Source organism: Numida meleagris, chromosome 5 (genome assembly GCF_002078875.1).
Source record: "Numida meleagris isolate 19003 breed g44 Domestic line chromosome 5, NumMel1.0, whole genome shotgun sequence".
Classification (NCBI taxonomy): domain Eukaryota; kingdom Metazoa; phylum Chordata; class Aves; order Galliformes; family Numididae; genus Numida; species Numida meleagris.
The window spans coordinates 70,121,464-70,143,659 of NC_034413.1; the positions used below are offsets into that span (position 1 = coordinate 70,121,464).

Sequence of the window (22,196 nt, forward strand, 5' to 3'; positions counted from 1 at the left end):
CACTGTTGATACTATAAATCAGTTTGGAACATGCATTGGTCTCCTTTCATTAAAAAAAAAATCACCAAAACGTTAGTAACACGTGGAACAAAAGCATGGAAAGGACAGCGTTTCTCACCTCCCATCAAACCTGTGCTTCAGGAAGTCAAAGAGAGCTTTCTGCATCATGTCTGTCACCTTTGCAGAGGTGAGGAAGATTGAACAGAGAGGATTGACAGGGAGAAAGAGAAGTCAGAAGTAAGAAGAGAGGTAAGCAAAAGGTAAGGATACAGCCAACAATCAATAACTTTCATAGGTAGCCATCATTTAATAAGCACGCTCATGGCAGCAGCTTTGTAACAAATACTTGCAGGTTTTCTGACTCACTCACAAAGCGTGGCCCGGAGGACATGAGAGCTGTCTCCCTGCTCCTGCCTCCATCTGCTCTGAGGCATCGGAGCACACCTTGCCACCTTTCAGAGCAATGCCATTCCCAGTGGGCTTCAGCACATGTCAGGACCGCATGGGAATTTTCAGGTTGAACAGATCCTTTGCTTTTCCCCCCCGGTAATGTTACTAGTAATGCCCTAAGACTTCAGATACAAGATCTGTTACGTTGGATGACTGTTGTTAAGAGCAAAACTATTCTCTGAGGCCTACAAGGAGAAAAAAACATGTTTCCACTCCTGTAAAAGGGAGCACATCTGAGAGATGCTCAGTGCCAACAGATGTCATCTATTTCCTGACTGTTCCTTTCAGTACAACTCTACTGACACTCAGATAGGAACTCCACCAAAGCCCCAGGCCTCTGGCAGTTTAATTCTCCCAAGTTATCTTCAAAGCGCTTCTTAGAGAATTTAGTCAGAAAAAAAAAACAAACACTGAACTTTTCCATACAGGTTGCAAAGTAAGAGCAATGTGTTTCTGTTGCGTAGAACAAAATTGGAATGGAAATACCCTAACTGCATTACCATTTATACACCTTTATATGTTCAAGATGTCGGATTTAGTATCATTGTCTTACACAAAGAGGGGGAACATACTTGTGCAGAGGCATGCACTCAACAGATGGCCCCTCTCTCTGCCAAACTTGGGTGCCTAGACAAATAAACCTGTGGTGCAGCACCATCAAAACCAATGGGTGACATTTACTCCTGTCAAGAAACACTGCCATAAAATTAAAAGGCAGATGAAAATGAAGCACCTCATTCCTGCTTTACTAAACTACACTTCTAATCACTCTTACTAAAAAAAAAACGATGTAAGAACATCACATTATGCTAACATTACTGCACTGCAACCTTCTGAAAAGAGCCGTTCCAATGTTTAATAATATCCTATAAAGTACTAACAGCATTAATTAAGCTAAATGAAGCGTATCTTCGATTTTATGTTCATGTTAATTTAGATCTTAATTTGGCAAAACACTTAACAGATGGATAAGTTCACCGACAGGCCCTGCTAAAAGCCTCTGGTCGTTCAGCGCGTGCTAAATGCTCTTTTGAATCTGCAGCAACCTTGACAAATGGGTCTCCTGTTTATCTGTACCTGCTATCACACCCACCTCCACGTTGCAGAGAGGCAAATAATTTAGAAGGCCTAAAGGTTTCCTTATATTTCAATACTCCAGCGTTCTTGGAAAAACAAACATGAAGAAAACACACTAGAATGACAGTCAGCAGTTCCCACGTTCAGTTTCAAGTGCTGGAGAACAGAAACGGCCGCGCTACCACAGCCCTGCTATTTCGCTTGCCAGCACTGAGCTTTGTGGGAAGACGTGAAGTTTTCATAAGTGAAAACATGAGAATTACCTTACAGGGGAAGTTTCTTCCAAATTTGGATTAATTGCCCTCAAACAAGTGCTAGTTTGACTAAAATTGTGTATGTGCACGGATGGCTGGTTGGCTACTTGGCCAACACACCAAAGGTACCAAGGATAAGAAAGATACCATGGATAAGAAAACAGGAACTCATTGCAAACACGAGGGATACGTACCTCGTAGCCTTTCAGTGATGGCCCCACTAAAACAACGGGCCTCATTGACGGCACCACGTCGTACGGGGGAATGTGTTCTGTCTGGAAGAGGAAAACATTCCTTCAGATCATATATCAAACTGAAAATTCTGGGAACTACGCATTAGAAGTAAGGAAAATAAAATGAAAGCAGAAGGATTACTTACCACTTTTTGTTTCTGTTTTGCTAAAAGACCAAATGAGAACTCGGTTAAACACACACTGTGCATAGCAACCGTAACACTTGCAAGCAAAAACCCCGTTCTCAATGCACCTTTCCTTTCCCTCCGTGCACCTTGCTGTCCCTCAGCTCTATTCAAATTGGTCACTCATTCTGCTCTAGGTGGAGCTGCCCCTTTTCCTGAGGCCTTTTACTTCCAGCCCCTTAGCAACTACCGCATGTCTGGAAATAGATGTCTTTCTCCACCTCCGCGCGCACGTACTTTCAGTAGAACGTCTTAATAAGTCAGCAAAGGGGGAAAACCCACACTTTTCAGATGTGATTTTTTAAATAGAAGTAACAGAAATAGCCAGAGTTGCCTTAAATAAAATTCTGCCTTACCCGCGGAAGTGGGAGTGGCTCGAAACGTGCCAGAAACCATTTCTCCAAGACTTGAAGAAGAATTTCCACTTGATTTCCTGCAGTATCAGAAAGAGTATTTAGTATTCTTCGCCCCACACTGACTGACCAGCAAGGGGATGTTAGCCCAAAGCAGTGTTCTGACCTCGCTTTCCTGCCAGCTCTCTCTGGAGCAGGGACTGTTTAATGGCAGAGCTGTTCCATGTATCTCCTCGATGCTGCTGTAACACTGGGATACTGTAAAGAGTCACTAGCAACAGTTCCTGTGGCTCAAGACTGCAAAAACCTCTTTAGGTTCAGTCTGTATTAACATTTCTGGGTCTGCATGCTATGTAAAATCTGAATACTGTCCTCTTTTACAATATTTCTCCTGTTTCAGACTGGGTTTTATTCCCAGTACTCTCTGCAGGTGAGATTAGGCTGAACTGCTGCAGGAATTGGTAATTCACTGGAGTCACGTCCACTCACACAAGCAGAGAACTCTTCTGCTAATATGCTTTATATGAATCATTATCCTGAGCAGTCTCTGCATGTGATAACCCTCCTTCCATGCACTGAGATACACTGGTTTCTCCAAACCTCTTTCAGAAACTGTAAAAGCAATTCGTAATAAAGCTCAGCTCGTGCTGCTCAATCATTCCAAAATCACCTCCTCAGATGGCTTACACTTGAAATGATTCCCGACCTTGATTAACTATGTTAATTCCCTGACAGTGCTACACAGGTGAAATCATGCTTCCCTTCCTGCTCACTGTTAGGCCTAGAGTCAAACAGCTCACCTTTCTTTGCACTGCTCCACTAAAGTTTTCATTGTTCTTATCTATGTGAACATTTACATTTCATTTTCAATTAGTGGGAATAACGTGCTAGTAGCAAAATAATCCCCCCCAAAAGAAAAGAGTTAGCCATTGTTCAGCCAATAGAAGAGAGAGACTTCAATATCCAAACCGAGACCAGGAGCAATCAGTTTTACTTCCCAGCCCCGCACACAAGCCTGTATTCTCCCAGGATTTGCTATCTCCAGGTGCAGCAGTGTGGAGAGGCAGAAGGGTCGGGCTTGTAGATGAAGAGGAAAGGAAGTCAAATGGCAAAACTCACCTCTATGACATCTGAAAAGTCTGGTCTGGGCAAAAACGGAGGGGGAAAAAAAGAAAAATCCCACAACTTTGCCAATATGAGAGTTGGGAAAAGACTCTGGCAGCCTCTGAGCACCAAAGGTTCGACTCAGAGCCCATGGGGACACAACTCTCTCCCTTCAGAAACTTCTGGTGTTACATCTCATAATGTAAAACTTCCCTTTCCTAAAGCTGAGACACGTTCTTTTCTTTCTCACAGCCAACATCTAATATGCCTACCCTCTGCAAACACATCTTTTCACTTGGAATCCCAAATCAAACACCCATTCATACACACTGCAATAAAAAAGAATCAAGTGACCTTTGAAAGATATTGTCCGGCATCAGAAAAGATTTTAAATTATTTTAAAAGGTTACAGCATTCTTACCCTCCATGGAAACGTCCTCTCTTCTGCTCCTGCTGAATGCGGATATTCTCCAGTCTAAGCGGGCTTGGAATGAAACCGATCTCGCAGCCCTCCTTCACCAGCCTCCCTATCCACCAGTCATTATTGTATTTCTGGAACACAGAAAGGTTTCTGGCCTTGCTTCACGTCCAGAACTCCCCTATTTTCTTATCCGCAATCCTTAACTCCATACCAGCTGAGAAAACAGGACTCACCCCGAAGTCCGAACAGCAGGCAGTTTGTGTAAATTTCAGTGAAGGTAACTGGTGTCTTTTAACTGCTCCAAAACATCCTGCTGTGACTCTGATGCCACAACTTAGGGGCTGAGGGTGATGGTGCTGTAAGGAGCGTGAGCTGTTTCTGGCGAATGTTTTTAAACCAGGCTGGAGGGGGCTCAGGACAACCTGGACCAGTGGGAGGCATCCCTGCCCATGGCAGGGGGATGGAACCGCATGGGCTTTGAGGTCCTGTCTAACCCAAACCACTCTGTGATGGCACGATTCTCAAATCAGAGCTCTCTGAGGATTAACTATTTGATTCTGGTTCTAAATGTATGGCTTGAACACAGGAACCTATATTCTACTAGCGGGACATGAAGTCCTGAGTGACGCCTCTAGACAAGAGATCAGAATCAGGGTTATGCTGAGAATAACTGAACAATATAACTGATAACAATGCAGAAAGGGAAGCAGGGATATTTGCATTAGGTCATTACCTCCCATATGCTATTCTCTGCATTCAGCATGTGGGAGGACTACAGTTCATTTCTATCGGTTGCCATTCCCATCATTTTCTTCTGTATTGTCAGTAACTGTTGCACCTCTTCTCTGAAGTAAGAACGTAACATATAGTCTTGTAGGAGACATATGAGACATACAGGACACACTCTCAATATACCAACTCACTAGTTACTGCAGATGTTTCATCTTGTCAGCAGGGCAACCTGACTTCTACCTAGTTTGGTGCTATTCTAAAATCTGGATCTAATCTAAATCATGGTTATTCCCGGCCAAGCAAACCTGTCAGTCAGATCACTAAAAAAAAAAGAAATTCTGCAAAGTCTTTTTCCATGAGGCTACAGCATGGGGAACCATTCCCCAAATCACACCAAGTTACAGCTTCAGGCAGGCTGAAGGCTTCAGCATTAACAAAGAAATGCTAAACCCTTAGCAGAGCAGGTGAACACCCATAAGACTGATGGTTTATGTTCGGTGGGGTGTGATCATGGCCATTTGGATCTCAGAGGAACACTCACAGAAAGCCAAGACATGGACTCGTGACACTCCTCAGGAAAAATGTACAGGGCAGCACGAACAGGAGCTTAGTACATTCGTGGCTGGACAGTGAAGGTAGCCACGTGCTGGGAGAGCAAACACTTGTGTTAATGCAATGGGCAAACTAGAAAGACAGCGTGCCAGGTAGGGTACACTCCTGGTGCGAATGGGAACACGTCGAGGAAGGCAGCTGAGAAGTGATCTCTGCTGTAATGAGTGCAGCTGTTCGCAGTCAGCACTGAGTGCTGCAAAGGACATTTTCCTGATGGGGAGCAGGTTTCAAGGTGGATACACGAAGGGGAGCTCAGGTGCGGTGCCAAACAGGAAGGAGCATGTTCCTGGGGAACACAGCAGAGGGGAAAACCAACTCTACGCACAGAGAGAGGCAGATTTGGACTTCACAGCACTCTACTTCCTCAACGTGAGTTTAAGGACTGTTCCACCCCAATATATTAAAAACAACAATACAACAAAGTCAACTAAAAACAAAATAAAATAAATGGTGTTTTTAAAAAAACCAAACTTCCATCTGTTTCCAGCAAACTTAGAAAAGGGAACATGCAAATCAACTGCCTCTCCTGTGTCCAGGGAGAAAGAACTTAAAGCACAGCTCCCCCCTTCTACCACCAATCTCTGTCTCCAGAGATGAAGAAGCAGGTGTTTCCCTCCCAAATATGCTTTGAAGCAATGAGGGGCTAACGTTCAAAGAAAGTGAAAAATTAGCGCTGAACACCCTAAAATAAACAGACAGAATGCAGAGATAAAAAAACATATTTGCAAGCTGCAATTCTATGTACAAATCTACAAAACAACAGCAGTTTATGCAAATTTGAAAGGCTCACTTCAGATAACTAATTGCAGAAAAGATGCTCAACACGCAATAAAAGAATTTTTCTCTACAAAAGCCACATTCAGGGCCTGTTTATTTCCATTCCTTTTCCCTTATTTTTGTATATTTTTGTCCTACAGCCTCTTCAGCATTTTTTTATTCCTGTGTTATTCCCTTACAAGCCTACCCGGTGCTGTATGAAGAGCGGGTGTAAACTGCTGCTGCTTAACTCCCTGATGAACAGAACCCCCTTCGTGTTACACAATCTCAGATCCATCACAGACTTGATCTGAACTGTCAGAAGGATGAAGTGTCACCACAGCATCACTAATCCCATGTGTGTGCTGTACTCTCCTGCTGCCACTTGCTTCTCGGCTTTCAGTTCTCTCCAGTTCAGCTCAGACATGACTGCTCCAACCGCAGTCCCTGGCTTGTTAAAAGGAATAACTGCTACATGTTTTTACCTCTTTAATGTGTAGGAAGTCCTTAGCATCAAAAGAGATGGCAGTGCTTGGGACAGGGACATCTTCATCCAGAGCTCCACAGTAACTCACATTGGTCTTAACAGCAAACGCTACTGGTTTGGACTACAAACAGAAACAGACATCATAAACAGTGGAAACTTCTTCTGAGTCTGGAATTAATTTTCTGCATCAAATTGCCAAAAGTTTAGTGGAGGGCATTTGCCAAATACATCAAAATTCAGACCTAATAATTTCACACAAGCCAATAGAGTTCCGTTCACTAAAGAAGATCCCCATTTATACAAAGATATTTACACTCTATTCCCCCCAAATCCTGTTTGCAGGTAATTTCACTCGGTTGTCAACATACTTCAAAAGATGCCATCACCATTATAAACCAGCAGTATGAATCTTAACACCAGGCAAATGATAAATGCCCCATAACCTAGTTGCTATTACAGTTTAAAACAAAGCACCTTTGCCCTTTCGAGCTGTATCGCCGCTTGCTGCTCTCTCTCCTGGCGGATTGCTTCCCTGTCCTCTTCCAAAGACACATCAGAGTCTGAGGGTCTGCTTGTGTACGAATCTGCTGAGCCCTGAAAGGAAAATCACACTGCTGAGAAAACATACGTGAGAAACAGAACCCCTGTCCCAAGTCAGACACAGAAAGTGCTTTTCCTAATTCTACCGTGTGGGTTTATACATACTGTTTCTAGCACAAGATTCCGCAGAACTTAGCAGAGAAATATATGGCTTTACCTTAGCTAAAGACAAAAAATCCAAGAAAAATCTCTCTCCACTTCCAAAGCATGCCTCTGCTCCCTTACTGACACAGTCACATCCAGCTTGGTTGCAGCACTGTACAAACACCTATAAAGATTTTAAACCCTGTTTGACAACCTTAGATTCAGGACTGTCAGGGGCTAGGTCTCATCAGACATGATTAAGGTATCACAAAGCTTGGTTAGAGTCAGCCCTCCCTGTAAATGCAGCGCCATTGTGCAGCACTTCCCTCCCTGCTGCGCGCTGCCACTCACACACAGCACTGTTCTTTTCTTCAAGAGCAGAAAAGTGGCAAAATCACACTATTAAAAGCTGCTCCACAGGGCAACACAAAGGCTGTGCAATACTATGAAGTAAAACCAGCACGTGGAAGCAGAATGTAACAGCGTGCTGGGGGGAATAAGGCATGGCCACGGTCAGACTGGGACAGCACCCGGGATGCTGACAACACCTGTGGCATGTGGGCTCCTTCCATACAGCAACCTGAGCACGGCATGCCACGTGCTTGAGTGTCTTTGTAGAGCCAAAGGCAGCAGCTCAGCCCTGCCAAGCAGCGGTGTACTGCAGCATTCATACAAACTGGAGATTAGCTTTAACTATATGGGTGCGCTCCCTGCAAATGCCTCAAAACCCTAAAGCTTGAGTGCAGGGTGAGGTTTTGGGCACCGCATTACAAAAAGAACATCAAACTACCAGAGCTCCCAAAGGAGGGCTACAAAGACGGGGAAGGGTCTGAAGGGAGGCCTCATGGCGGCCTACAGCTCCTCATGGCGGCCCTACAGCTCCTCACGGCGGCCTACAGCTCCTCATGGCGGCCTAGAGCTCCTCATGGCGGCCCTACAGCTCCTCACGGCGGCCCTACAGCTCCTCACGGCGGCCCTACAGCTCCTCACGGCGGCCCTACAGCTCCTCACGGCGGCCCTACAGCCAACCCATGAGCTCTGCTCTCTGCTCTCTCTCTGGTGATAGCAACAGGGTCTGAGGGATTATCACAGAGCTGTGTGAGGGGAGGGTCAGGTGGGGGTATGGACAGGCTGTGTTGCAGAGGGCGGTGGTCATGGCACAGCTCCCCAGGGCAGCGGGCACGGCCCTGAGCTGCCGGAGCTCAGGGAGCACTGGGACACAGCTCACAGCCATAGGGTTCAGGTGGGGCTGGGGGTTGGACTCAATGGCCCTTGGGGGTCCTTTCCAACCTGAGATTTTCTGCGATTCTATGAAGAAATCATTCCCAAGCAATCTCATCTCTAGCAACAGACTGAAGACACACATCTTTATCTCTGAAAAGCTCTGAAGTTTTTCTCTCTACCTATGTTCCAAAGAACCACTGCAGCGTTATGTCTTTCAAATGTTTTTTTTTTTTTTTTCCTTAAATTGCTTCATATCCTGCAGCACCGGGATATACTTTCTAAGTAATCTACCATAACAGCCAGTACTCTTACCATCCATGTAAACTCACATATTCTCAAGTATCGCTGGGAGCCCCCACCGGTTGGCAACGACCCACCACCAGCACACGCTCTTGGTGCAGCCCCACAGCCCGGCCAGGAGCACTGCTGCCTTCCCCCATCCCAGGGGAAGCCTGCCAGCAGGAGACTCCATCTATATGGCCAAACATTCCAGACCTAAAACGACAGCCTGCTCTCAATACATTGTTTAAAGTAATTAGAGCAAAAGGAAAGGCAGAGCAGGAGTTGCAGGGCCAGGCACAGCGCTGCACGAGAGCAGCAAATGCTCACTGCTGAATGCGCTGAGGATGCAAAATGCCTGCTAGTGCTCGCCGCTGCCTTTCTTACTACAAAGGCAACAAAGCTTCGGCAGCAGCAAAAAGGGAGAAGGAAAAGTAATCCCAGCCTTTGAATAATGAATCAAAAAGTGTAATAATAAATACAGGTGAGAAACGGCAGCCAGAGGGCTGCTTTCCAAAACGTGTCTGCGTCCTGCCCAGCACTTCAAGAGGAGCGCAGGGCAGGGACTTCCTGGGAAGGGATACCTACGCCGGATACATGCTTTCCCATGCTGGCTTTGAGAGGTTTCTGGCTGAGCACTGACCTATTTTAAGCTGTCAGAACAAAGTAGCCTTTGCCAAAGTAGCTGCTGCTGCTACTTGAGACTATGTAGAACAAAAAAGCAAGGCTTCTTGTATTTATTTTTTGCTTTTCTTGTGCAAGAAGCCAACATGAATGCTCACGCAGGTATGGCACCGCGGTTCTGGGCTGGCAGCTCATGTCTGTAGGAATTGCAACAGATATGGTGGTACTAAAGCCTCAGATGCCTCCATGCCCTTAGGAAAGAGTAACTGACTGCCTGGTCTATGCATTGAGAACCAAACTGCACTAGTTGTCTTCAGCAGAGTGAAAGAAGAAGGGAAGGGAGAAGATATTCCAACATTTTTCTGTACACTGTAACTTGAATCAAAAAGATTCCGTTAATTTCTTTATTCTTCTATTGCTTACAGTGGCAAGCTGCTAATTCGGGCATACAACATGCATCCCCAATTCCACGTTCATCCTTAACACTGTAGGGCCAATTATCACAGTCATGCAACCTCAGCCCCACGACCCCTCGGGAGAGAGAGCAACCTTGGGAAGCAGCAGTGTTTGCAGTGCCTCTGAGTGCAAGCCAGGTTGAACAGTTTGAAGGCAGCAGGCTTTGCTATATAATTACGTGATCCAAGGCCATGAAAGACTTGTTGCGTATTTTGCAGCTGTTTTACTTCAGGCTTCCATGAATTCCTTATTAATACAATTTATTATTTATTTTCTCCCTCCTTCATTTTCCTCTCTCATCCATTAGTACAATTCAGCTTCGATAAAAACACCGAGGTTTGTAGCGATCCTAAGAACGGTTGGGAAGAAGCGTGCTTCAGCCAAAGCAGAAGAAAGAGTGGTTCATTTATTCAGCACCACTAAAATAACGATAAATATAGGGGGCTTCATGCCCCCAGCCTATGCAAGGAGCAGCACACACACCTCCTCCGGGCACCGCAAGCAGCCAGCAGCTGCTGGTGAAGGGAAGAGCAGAAGAAAATACCAACTTTTAGCTGTTAGGGTTTCAGAAAACAGCGTATTTTTATTTCAGTGAGGTTGCAAATAATTCCTTCCAAGTGCCAGAAATATACAGATCTGAATTGCTCTCCATCCAGCCGTAAATTGTAACGCTCTGTCACATAGCTTCTGCAATTAAAGCATCAATCCGTTAGAAGCTCCAGTCAGCCCATGACAAGCGGTTTCTTCTCAAAAGATTTAGAGTGCTACTGAGCCCATCACAACCCAGAAAGCATTTCTGAAACCATGCCCTGATTGGAGACAGCTTCTGCCTCAGCCCTTAGCAGCATCCTCTAGCTGCAGGCGTCCTGCAGGGAAAGAGCCAAGGGTGCTTACAGGGCGTCCCTCTGCCCAGGAACAAGCAGATGCTGAGTACACATGGCAGTCACAACAAAGCACGCACGCCACTGAAGAGCAAGGCCCTGGGATCAGCGGTCACACACACAGCAGAGAGCAAGAGAAATGTGTTTGCAATAGGAGTTCACTCTGAAAACCACAGTGCTTTAAGATGACGAAGTGCCAGGAGTGGCAGCACACCTCAGCCAGGGCTGCAGAGCAGAGCAAGGAGCTGGGGGGCTGAACCAGAGGTCAATTCACATTGTTACACTGCTGGGGACCTAGACCAAAAATTTGCTGGTAGACACCCAAGCACAGCGGAGGCTTTGGAGAACAGTACTACACAAAACAAGACTGCTGTCCAGATGGTTTCTATTGGAAAGGGGATGAGCACAGCTTGCACAGCAGAATGCAACTTGCCCCTCCACGCTGCTTCTTGTGGGCACGTTCCTGTTTCTGGGAGCCTGGGGACAGCCAGCATGACCCCCAGCGGGACAGAGCCCCACTGCACGACAAGTCAGCTTCTTAATTAATTATGAGTAAAGTTTACATTTGCAAGCAGGTGTGAAGGAATGGATACCTGTCCGGTGCTGCAGTGCATTACGTATTGCTTCTGCTGCACTATGGTGATGCTGCACGGCAGCGCCAGAATTGTGCAGGGCGGGAGGAGCTGCAGCCTCCCACGTACCCCAAAGGAGAGCAATGACACAGTCACTGGGCTTCTTGCCTTCTGTTTGCTTGCTTGTTCACATTCACCATGCTACCAAGAATCAAAGCATCAGAAGCGGAGCTCTGGGAGGAACCCTGAGGTGTCCTTCAGGATCCAGACCATCCAGATCTTTGCCACCCCCATTGCCCATTGCCCCGGGAAACAGGGCAGTGCTGCATTTGGGCTGGAGCTGCTCCTACCATCCCCACAGGAACTACTGGTTTCTTATTATCATTATTTTTAATAATCCCAATGAAACATCATCACTTACACTCCCTTCTTCAATAATGAGCAAACGCAGCCAGCTCAGATTGCAATGTGGACTGAGACATCAGAACTGCTCAGAAACAAAGGTATATCCTAAAGGCAACTAACTCCAGAGCAGAGCTCTGCCCTGGCCTAGGACAGAGGCTTCCTCACACCACGATGCTGTCAGAAGGCAATGGAAAAACATCTACTATCACTTAAAGGACTGAAGACTATTTTTCTAAATATATTTATGGCTGTGAACTGTTGGGAGCCATAAGTTATTACCTTTCGGTTGCATTCGTGCAATAGATAGTAAAAAAAAAAAAAAAATCTGCTCTCCCCTGTATTTCCTCTCTGCAAAATGCAAATGAACACACCCCACAGGGCAGCATTTCCCACCTGCCAGGAATTCCTCAGCTGGGAACATTAATCCTCTTCAAACACAACAAGCTGAGCAAGAGGTGGGTAACTGGGAAAATGAGATATCCCAGGGCAGGAAATGGTGTCGCTGAGTTTTAGGAAGAGGAATACTTGAGGACTTCTTATTCATGACAGAACTTCTCGTTTGCTTTTAAACAGAAATCAAAGATCGGCATCACGCTCCTGGCAAGGAGGGGATGTTTGTGGCATTCACTGCTGTCAAAAGAAAACCAAGAGCTGCAAACAGAAGCACAGCTTTGAGATACTCGAGGGAAAACATGTTCTGAATGCAAGGCCATGATGGGGGAAGTCAAACCCCACCTTGCTCTGAGCACGTGCTGCACTCACCCCTTCCCAGAAGAGCCGAGGTGCAGAGCAGCCCTGTAACACCAGCCCTGCTGCAGTTCTGGGAGATGCCCGAAGTCAGCAGTGCCTTCCCCACAGAGAACAGCATCCCACTACCATCATCACACGCACCTGGACACAACCTGGCACAACGCAGCCCTCCAGAAGCTCCCCAAAACCCGGGTCTATAAGCATACAGCAGACGGTGCCAAGCAAGATGCCATTCCCCTCAAGAGGGCTAGAGAATGGAACAAAACTAACCTGAAAATCCCTGAGCTATCCTGTAGAGGAAAAACAGTTTCCATTCTGGCTCCCCAGATGCTCCCTTCCCATGTGAAAGCCTGCACAGACAGACATGCACAGAACTTGGTTTCTAACTGGCTGTAACACACGTGGAAAGGAATTCAGCTCAACATTCAGGTCCCAGCCATCGAGAACTGGAGCTCAACTTGAAAAATAACCAAATGTCCTCAGCAACTTTCAGCAAGAATCGAGGCCACCGTGCAGCTCACAGGAGGCTGCACACCTCCTTGACAAGCTCCCAGAACTCACCAGCGTTCTGCAGAAGGAGCACTGGCAGGCACAGCACTGGCTGCAGGGCCATATGCTGCCAGGACCCGTGTCTGTATTTCTTTGTTCGTGGCAGCTCTGCTCATTACAGACACAGCTCACTCCAAGACCAACACAACCGCAGTCTCACAAGGGGACATGTGTGCTGTGCCTGAAAATGCAGGCTTAGTTCAGGCAGGTTATCACTGTAAGCAGGCCATGAAGAAAGCATTAGAGAGGATAAGTGCAAACCTCTTTTTGGATGAAAAAAGGAACCAAAACGGTATGGACTTAAAAATATCCAAACATTTTAAATAACAGTGGCCACTACTGTTGGTCACAGTTGGTGCTCACCTGGTCCTAGTGCTGACAGCAGGCAGGCATATTTAATTATTGGGCAGGTGATGTAATTAAGAGGCAAATGCAAACCAGCAGGTATCTATTCATTTGGCATGAAAACATTACTGTGCTGCAGTCAGACACAGGGCCAGGAAATTGCTGTGTGCTACAAGATTTTCCCCGGTAGATTACTGCAGAGTGTTTTACTGGGAGCCACCGCAATCCCCAGCATCACACCTGGGACTGGAGAGAGGAAAGGGGGTGAATCTCACACACCTTTGTCTTTTCAATTTTTCATCCCTTGTTACAAAATCTCCGACGCAGCTTGGGACCCTGCAACCCTTCACACCAAGCAAAACAAAGGGCTATTCCCAAGCGCGAAGGCTCTGCAGAACAAGGTGCAGGGATTACAGAGGAAGCACAGCCCTGATTTTGATTTAAGTGTCCTCTTGAATTATAAAATGTTACAGCTGTTGTAATGCTGACAACCAGGCCCAGCAGGGCCACCAGCAGGATGTGCCAGTGGAAGCCCACCAGGACAAGGGTCAGTTCCCAATCAAACCGTCTTCTTGCTGAATAACCAACACACACTCAAGCCAGCTGTGTAACCATTTCAGAATTAAGTGCTCAGTAATTAGTTCCTTCTACGTGTTTGGTAAATTTATTTTAGACAACTCATTAGGTGTCTCAGCAATTTGGAAATTACTAGGTAGTTAGAATATGTTTCCTCTTTGTGAATACTAATTATTAGAAAATAGGGCAACTGTTGTAACATTTCTTTTCATGATCCCTCGTTGAATTTGAAATCTTGCAGTCGTATCTCTTTTCTCAAACAGCACAGATTGTGTTTTCACAACTAAAAATTCGGTAAAAAAAAATAAGAGTACTAGTAATAAATAGACTTAGTGCTAAAATCCTACTGCTGTTGCTGCAATGTTCAAATGAACACGCCAGCCATGCAAGACTATGCCTCACTTGAATTACTGGCATACATTTGTTGGGTGTTACGCACAGAGAAGTGCTGCAGTTTGAAGATCTCCGGGGATGAAAATCATAGAATCAAGTGTAGAATGATTAAGGTTGGAAAAGACCACTAAGCCCAACTGACACTCCGTGCCCACTAACCGTGTCCCAAGCAACCTGAAAGATGAGGATCCGAGGATCAACGCCAGCGAGACAGCTGAAGGCTCGCATCGCTCTTCTCTAAAACCATGCCCAAACCACTAAGTAATTGAGTAATACACAAACTCTTCAAATTCCATCTTTTGATTCAAGCCATAGAAGAGCTAAAATCTGCCTGGGAATGCTCTGATGTGTGTTTTATTCCAGCTGCTGGCAGGCAGGAGCATGATGGAGCCAACAGCTGAACACCTCTAGCTCAGGTTTTGCTTTAATCTCTGCAGCTGGTCCCTCTTTTCCACAGCAGCTATTCAGAAGACCCAGGAGAGAAAAAAAGGTGTTTTTTCAGTGATAAAAGGAGCCATGCTAAAGCTGCAACAGTTCAAAAAAAGCTGCTTTATTCATTTCTAATTACTTTGGCTCTTGAAAGCATTGAGTGATCCTCACAAGGCTCCGGGGAAGCTACTGCTGCTGGGCTCTATGGCACCTGATAATAATACAGCAGCTAATAAACATGCACCTGCTATCCTAAGTGCACTCTGCTGGAAGCGTGCCCCATGTCTGTCCCCAGGAGCACATGGGAAGGCAGGAATGTTCCTCACTCTTGCGGAAAGAAGAGACAAGTATTGTCCCCAGACCACATGTAACCTTGTCACCATCCACATGAGCAGCTGGGCCAGCCTTACAGAAAGAAGTCCTGGTACTCAAACCTCCTCAGTTCCTCATACCAAGACTCCAGTGTCTCGAGCAGGACTGTAAATATCAGGGCCATTTCCCTCTGCTGGCAGTGATGGAGAGTTCTTGGTAACAGCAGAGCACTTCTGTAGACACATCTACATCTAGTTCCTTTCAACAACACCAAGGACACTGAAGTCCGAGATCTGGAAGAGCATCATCTCTCAATGCAACGATCTGCTTCTGACCAAGTCTATTCCTGACTCCTTTTGCCCTCCTCACCTCGCACCCAGCCCTGCGTGCCCCACCACCCCTTCCACACACCAGGCCGCAGCTGCCCTCAGCTCGGCTTGGTTTCCCTCCAGCTCACAATCAGCAGGGGTTTTTGAGACTCTTACAAATCACCCCTTTTTTTTTTTTTCCTCCAGTGAACTGAACAGGGAGCTATGTTGTCATCACCACAGGCGAAAGACCGCTCAAGCCTATTGCATTTTTGAAGCCATTCCCAGGAAGCACCCCCCAGAATGGCAGCTGGGCGCGCAGCCGATGGGGCCCTGCCCGCTGCTGGCAGCCAGGAGACTCAGCAAGATGGCCACCACCGGCCTGCAGGGGCAACGAGCGTCCCGCCGGGGCTCACTCAGCAGCTCTTCCCTCCCATCCATCGGCTACAAGCTTTTCCTCAGCTTTCCAGGAAAGCACAGCTCTCCTTGGGTTGCCACCAGGCGCAGAAGACGTCAGTCCCATGAAGCAAGAACGTTCAATACATTAGCTTCAAAGTATTACATACGTGAGAAAAGGAGCGGAATTTTCCTCCAGACCCCATTGCCAGGAAGCTCCTAGCCACCTGGCTGCTTTCATGGCGTGCTTTTCCTTACTCAAACAGTTACACTGAACAACTTGCATCTTTTTAAGGATTTTTTATGATTACAGCGTCCCAATTTCCTTCTAGCGTGGTGTCGCCACTTCCCACACCATCAGGCTTCGTACAACCAAAATAACCCCGAATATTCCTTTCTATTTTTCAAACAGAAGCTGTTTGGAACACGCTGAACTGTCTAACAACGTGACACAAAGCTGATTCAATGCGACCATGGGCTCAGCGACAGCGCTGGCTTTGCCCGTCCATCAGACACAACCAGAAAGGCAGACACAACCAGACCTGCAGTGCCATGGGGTACAGGTATGCTGCTCTGTACCAGGCCCCATTTCACAGAAATCAAGTGCCAAATAGCACACGCTTTGTGATCTGCCACCAGGAAAGCTGGTGGGCAGCCAAACTCCATTTATTACCAGCGGGCTGCAGCTCTCTGCTGTGACAAGTTATATTTAGGTGGCAATGACTTCCTCTGAAGTCATCCCATCCGCTCTGCCTATGCCCACCTCTGACAGGTTTTGCTAAAGGCCCCACCAGGGCACAAAAATCAGAACCCAAACAGGCTTGCATCTTCAATGTAATTATAGGAAAATTACTTTGTTTAAAACATTCACGCTGTGTAGCGAATGGGAAAGAATTGTGCCATGCTGTTACGGTATTGTTGAAATGAATTTCATGCTGCTTAACTTCAGCCAAGCAACCGAGCGGGTTTGGGCTGGGGTTCGGTTTGTTGTGTTGCACTGTGGTTTTAATTAGCTGCCTTCCCCCCAACCCCCCAAGCTCCCAAACTCGGAGGCTTAGGAAGCCAATAGCTGATGCTTCTGAGCAGAGCACTTCGCTTTTTGTTCTTTGTACATTTTCCACTCTCTTTCTTTCCCCAGGAACAGTCTTTCAGCTGCTAAAACCTCTTCCTATTTTTTACGTTATGTAATTAGAGGTCTTTTCCAACCTTAATAATTCCGTGATTCTTGCAGCAAGGACCAACTTCTGAAACAACACACCAGCCAAAGTGCCAGTAAGCTATTCCATATTGCCAGAAATACCTCAGTAAGAAAAAGCTCTAATTTTCTAAGTACTATGCCCTCTGTAAATAGCAACTCCTTTCCCAAAAAACTTGCAATCTGAAAACCATACACGCTGAGAGCAAAATAGAAGTGAAAGGGCATCTTGCTGTCACCTACAGAGGTAATACTGGAGTGGAACTTAATTGCTGTGATTAGCGCAGGGCCCCGAGGACTTCCCAGGCCCTGAGGTTGCTGCCCGCCTGGGCCCTGCTGCAGGCACTGAGCACATTGTGAGCACGTGTTCCCAGGCAAACTGAGTGTTTAACCACTGACACATAGAACATGGGGGGAAAAGCAACTGTTCTGATCTGGATATTAGTCTGTTGAGAGGTACGCGTTTGAGGTCCTCGTGTATCTCAGAAGATAGCAATAGCACACAGGCCAACCAGCCAACAGAGCCTCAGCATGGACAGTGAGACCAACCAAATCCCAAGGGTACAGAGCAATCTGGGAACGCCGCCGGCTAAATCTCTCTCTCCATAACTCCACTGTTGGGGTCAACAGGGAACACACTAAGTTATGTTAGGCAGAAATGCAAAGCCAACACCCCATGTCTTCATCTACGCTCCACACAAAGTAGTATTTTTCCAAAGATAGCAAGGTCTGAATGCATTTTCCCAAATTTTTATGACTACCGTGAATGTACGACTTGAATTCTACGCTGTAGAACAGCGTGACAGTTACTTAGAGAGTTAAAAAACAGAAACTAGAAACTCCAGGAGAATTTTTTTTTAAAGCATTATCTCAAAATGGATTCTTAATTAAATGGCTGGGAAGAAATAAGAGCTTAATACTTCCCATTACTTGCATCCAGTAAGCATTCCAACAAGAAGAAAATCCCCTAGGAATCACTATCCTATCCACAACGTCTATGATTTGGCAAAAGCAATACAAGAGAAAGACACCGATAAAGCTCCTTCTCTACCAACGTTCCCACATGCAATCAGCAACACAGATCTGTGGTGAGAGCCAATAGCTCTGGCTGAAGCACCCGGATAACATTCTTCACTGAAAGAAGGAAAAAAAGCATTGTCAGGAGAGAAACCTGTCAAAATCTTGACACGACTTAAAACCCTTATTTAGTCTCAAGCTTTTGCCATTATTTTGGGATATTCCATAAGAGGTACATCTGTTCCAAAAAACGTTACCGCTGTCAGGGGTTTTGTCAGTCCCCTACAAATCCGTACTGAGATGTAACCAGGAAGGCAGGGAACGTGCGTGGTGCTAGAATGAAGCCAAAGCCTGGGCAAAGGTCTGAGTATATCCAGCAGAAATAGAAGTGTTTTAAAGATCTGCTAGCTGAACAGGAGAATCGCAAGTAAAGAACCCAAGTCCAAAAGATAGAACTCTGAAGCAGAGTGGCTGAAAGCATTTTTGCCACAAGACCCTGTGAGCCCATGCACCCTGTGCTGCCAGCAGGAAGGGGAGGCTTCTATCAGGCACACCCTTTGATTAGCACGTTTTGTCATTAGCTAAATGCTCTGTGCGTCACTCCACGTGCACTCCGTGCCATGAGCTAGGCCGCTTGCTGACAGCTCTGGGGTTGAACCTCTGCTGGGAGCCGGCCTGTGCTCAGCTGCACTGCCTGCTGTGCCATCCTGCTTCCCACAGCACAAAACCTGCAGAATTCAGTTACTGAAGAGCTCTTCGCCCATCCGTTGTGTAAACCTTGGTGCATGCCATCAGCTCCATGAGGCTGCAGCGTTGCAATGGTGTGGCAAAGCAGCACCTCGCCCTGAGCACAGCATCCTGGCAGCAGGCTGGACCGCTGCGCACATCTGCATCTGAATCGCTCTAGAGACACAGCCTTGTTGCCCTAACACCAGCCCTTCAGCATCTCTCCATACTGCAGCCCTTAGGTCAGTCTGCAAGCTGGAAGAGAGCTGTGCAAACCACGCTACTGAAATTGCAGTGCCAAATCAGTACGAGGTACCCAAGAAGGAAGAGGAAAAAAGCACTGAGCCTTACAGAAGAGCATCTCCCCGTCGCCCTGAAGCAGCTGTCAGCAGGGTGCTGCTCAGGCAGCTCAGCCAAATCCCCGCCACCTGACCAGAGGGCCAAACAGCAGCTGCCATGAGGAGAAAGCAGAAAGAAACGAGGTCTGGCTTGTCCCTGCTGGCAGCCTCCGCTCCTTGCACAGCAAAGTGCTTGGGGCCAGGCTGTGTCAGCAGCACTGCGGAGCGCAGGCAAAGTGGGGTTTGCTCTAGGAGAAAAGAGGGAAATAGAATGAAAGGGAGGGGGGAGAGGGAGGGAGAAGGGCCTGTCAACCCCCAGAGACTACAGCACGGATCCAGGCAGGCAGGCAGCCACAGTCACTCCGGAAACCACTTTGATGATTTTCTTCCTGAAAAGGTTTGATGGGGGAAGGACGGTTAATCTTCCTCCAGCTGCTGGGAATGAGCAGTGCTGTAAGTAACGCAGAACTGCAGTTGGGTGAAGAGGCAGTACAACCAATGGGAGGAAGTATTTAATGTCTAGAAGAAATGAGCAGGAATCAGGGCTTTGGGGCTGCACCTCCCCGAAATACACTAGTCTAGCTCCACTGAAACCTAGGCGCTCACTTTCATCCCCTAGCTCAGCTCTGGCCCCAGATTTCAGAGTTAAGGGGCACAGGTGAGGCTGGGTTGGTTTGGACACATTCAGCAGCAGCAGCCCAAAAAGCAGGCCATAAGGACGTGCCTCTCACAGAACTGCTTTCAGTGCAACAATGCCACACTGGCTTTATTTATCTACTTTGTTGTTATCCCGAGGATACAGACAAAGGTTTCTTCCTCTGTAACAAAAGGAAGGTATCTCAACTTTATTAATAGTTTATATAGGGGAATGGAAAACACTGGGTTCTGACACCAAGTAAATCTCAACAATCGTTTATAAATGAAATGTTTGGTTATGAAGGAAGACACAGAACACCCGGGCAGATTTCCATTCACCTGAATGCTTTCTGCCACTCCGCAGTTACCACCCGCACACACAGCGGCACAGTAAGAAGTGCAGCAAACAGAAGCTTCCTCCAGCAGGCCCCGAGAAGCACAGAAGTGCGGTGTCCTTGGGTGCCACACCTAGGCACCTTAGCAATAGGTTTTAGTATATTGCTTTGTATTCTACTGTCATTGTAATGACAACAACAGCTATCTCCGAGGTCTCACGACTGTAACTTCAAATTGGGTCAAGGCTAGAACGCGCCTGGCCTGAAACGGCGTGTTCATCTCTGGCCCAAGATGTTTTTGTCTTCAAATGTATAAAACCAATGGCTGAGGATTGACCAATGCATTCCAAGCCCGGGGCCGTACGCACAAGGAATTATTTGACATGGTGATTTTGTTCCAGGCTGCCCTCAGCCAGTAACAACATTATTGGCAAAGCTCTCACCTTGCATGTGTCTTCTCAGTACAACATAAACTTGCTATTTTCCATCTTCCATATGTATTCAGACCAGTTACCAGGAGGCAGGATACCTTTCTCCACGAAGCACAGTGCTTTGCACATGAAATACATGGAACTGTGGGCATGGTGCTGATGGGTTGGGGTTGGTGATCTGAGATGTCTTTTCCAGCCTGAATAGTGACTCTGTGAAATACACGCAGCCCTGAAGCTGTCAGCGAACGTTCTTCCCATGCCAATGCAGTTTTATCTGGAGAGTACACAAAGCACCAGGCACTCCTTCCCTCTCTCAAGAAACAATAGGGGAAAATGAGAGGCTCAGAAAGAACACGAAGAATAGCCAAACACACTGAGAAAGTGTGCGGACAGAGAGAGAGAGAGCAAAGCTACAAGGAATGCTTTTATGGGTGGGGGATGCATCATGCAATGCCCTCGCACTAACGCCTGCCCTACACAGGGCTCCATCGTAACCAGATAAGCTACGAGGGGAGATCCAACCCCTCTGTTTTAAAGAAAGGTGAAAAGGTTTTACAGTGGAGAGGTGCAAATCTGATTCAAAGCCACGTGATATATTCAGAACAGAGGAGTCGAGCTAAACATTTAACAACGTTCTTAAATATCCTAACAGATAGAACTCTTCAGCATAGTTACAACTGGTGGCAGCACCAGCGCTAGAAGTGACATTCAATGCCAATTTTCAAAGCCAAAGTCAAATTATTAATTCAATTGAGCAAAACAACTTCTGTGTATCCACCAGCACCCCATAAATTTTGTATGTCTAACGGGAGACATTCCAGACTGCGGCTCTTCCTCTCCTACACTCCCACTCATGCTGCATGTTTACATACAGCAGACCTAATATAATGAAGGGAAAGATTACTTAATGCATCACTAAAAACCCGTTCTAGAATGTAAAACTAGGCACCAAAACACTTCCTACCACTCCGCTCCTTCAGACAGCAGGTAAACAACAGATTACCCCTGCCACTGGATTTTTCTCCACAGTGATCTCGGCCATAGCTGACACAGTGTCGTGATCAGAGGAGATCACGACAGATTGTTCTGGAAAATTAAATTTAACTGTGGTATCTCATGACATAGATACCTCAGAGGAGAATAAGTGGTGACTTGTCAGAATGTGCTGTTTTCCCAAGCAGAGAGCGGCATTCCTCAGGGGATACACTAATCTCGGGAGGAACAAGGCTTAAAAGATATCATCACGGAATCCTGCGCTGGAAGGGAGCATTCGTAAAGAACCAGAAAAGGGGATAACCATTAGGAACAAAATCTTGTTCTCCAGGTTCTTATGATAACAGATTGCAGGACGGAAGGTTCTGAGAAAGCTGTTTGACCGCCCAGGTGAGAGGCCTTTGGGTTGCACCCAGCTACCCCCATGGGCAGCTCCTCCTGGGGAACAGAGGGCCAAGGGCTCACCAATGGCCGTCACCCACATCCCCAAAGCAACCCTCCTCCTCCTCCAGCATCACACACACCGAACCCAGGAGCACCTCGTGCAGCATTTATGGCAATACACACTAAAAGAGAAACAAATCTGTAGCAAAATCATCAGGAATTGCGATGCCATCGTATGACGGACAAACAGCCTGGGAGAGGAAGCAGAGAGTGAGAGCCCACGGGGATCCAGGG

The 22,196-nt window shown here is 46.7% G+C and overlaps 1 protein-coding gene across 9 annotated transcripts in view; it reads right to left on the reverse strand.

Annotated features, from left to right (window-relative positions):
• CACNB4 (calcium voltage-gated channel auxiliary subunit beta 4) overlaps positions 1-22,196 on the reverse strand; it is a 78,080-nt gene that overhangs the window by 22,310 nt on the left and 33,574 nt on the right. For 7 of the 9 annotated variants that reach the window (XR_002439041.1, XR_002439042.1, XR_002439043.1 and 4 more), the window contains 7 exons: positions 7,139-7,258; positions 6,663-6,785; positions 4,078-4,208; positions 2,556-2,632; positions 2,161-2,180; positions 1,976-2,056; positions 119-177 (listed from right to left, as the gene is read on the reverse strand). Coding sequence is in view for 5 of the 9 variants with exons in the window: in XM_021397595.1 (XP_021253270.1) it covers positions 119-177; positions 1,976-2,056; positions 2,161-2,180; positions 2,556-2,632; positions 4,078-4,208; positions 6,663-6,785; positions 7,139-7,258 (611 nt within the window). In the remaining 4 variants the exon portion in view is untranslated. Of the gene's footprint in view, positions 1-118; positions 178-1,975; positions 2,057-2,160; positions 2,181-2,555; positions 2,633-4,077; positions 4,211-6,662; positions 6,786-7,138; positions 7,259-22,196 lie in introns of those variants that run through there. The other 2 variants (XM_021397597.1, XM_021397599.1) reach the window with 2 other exon arrangements.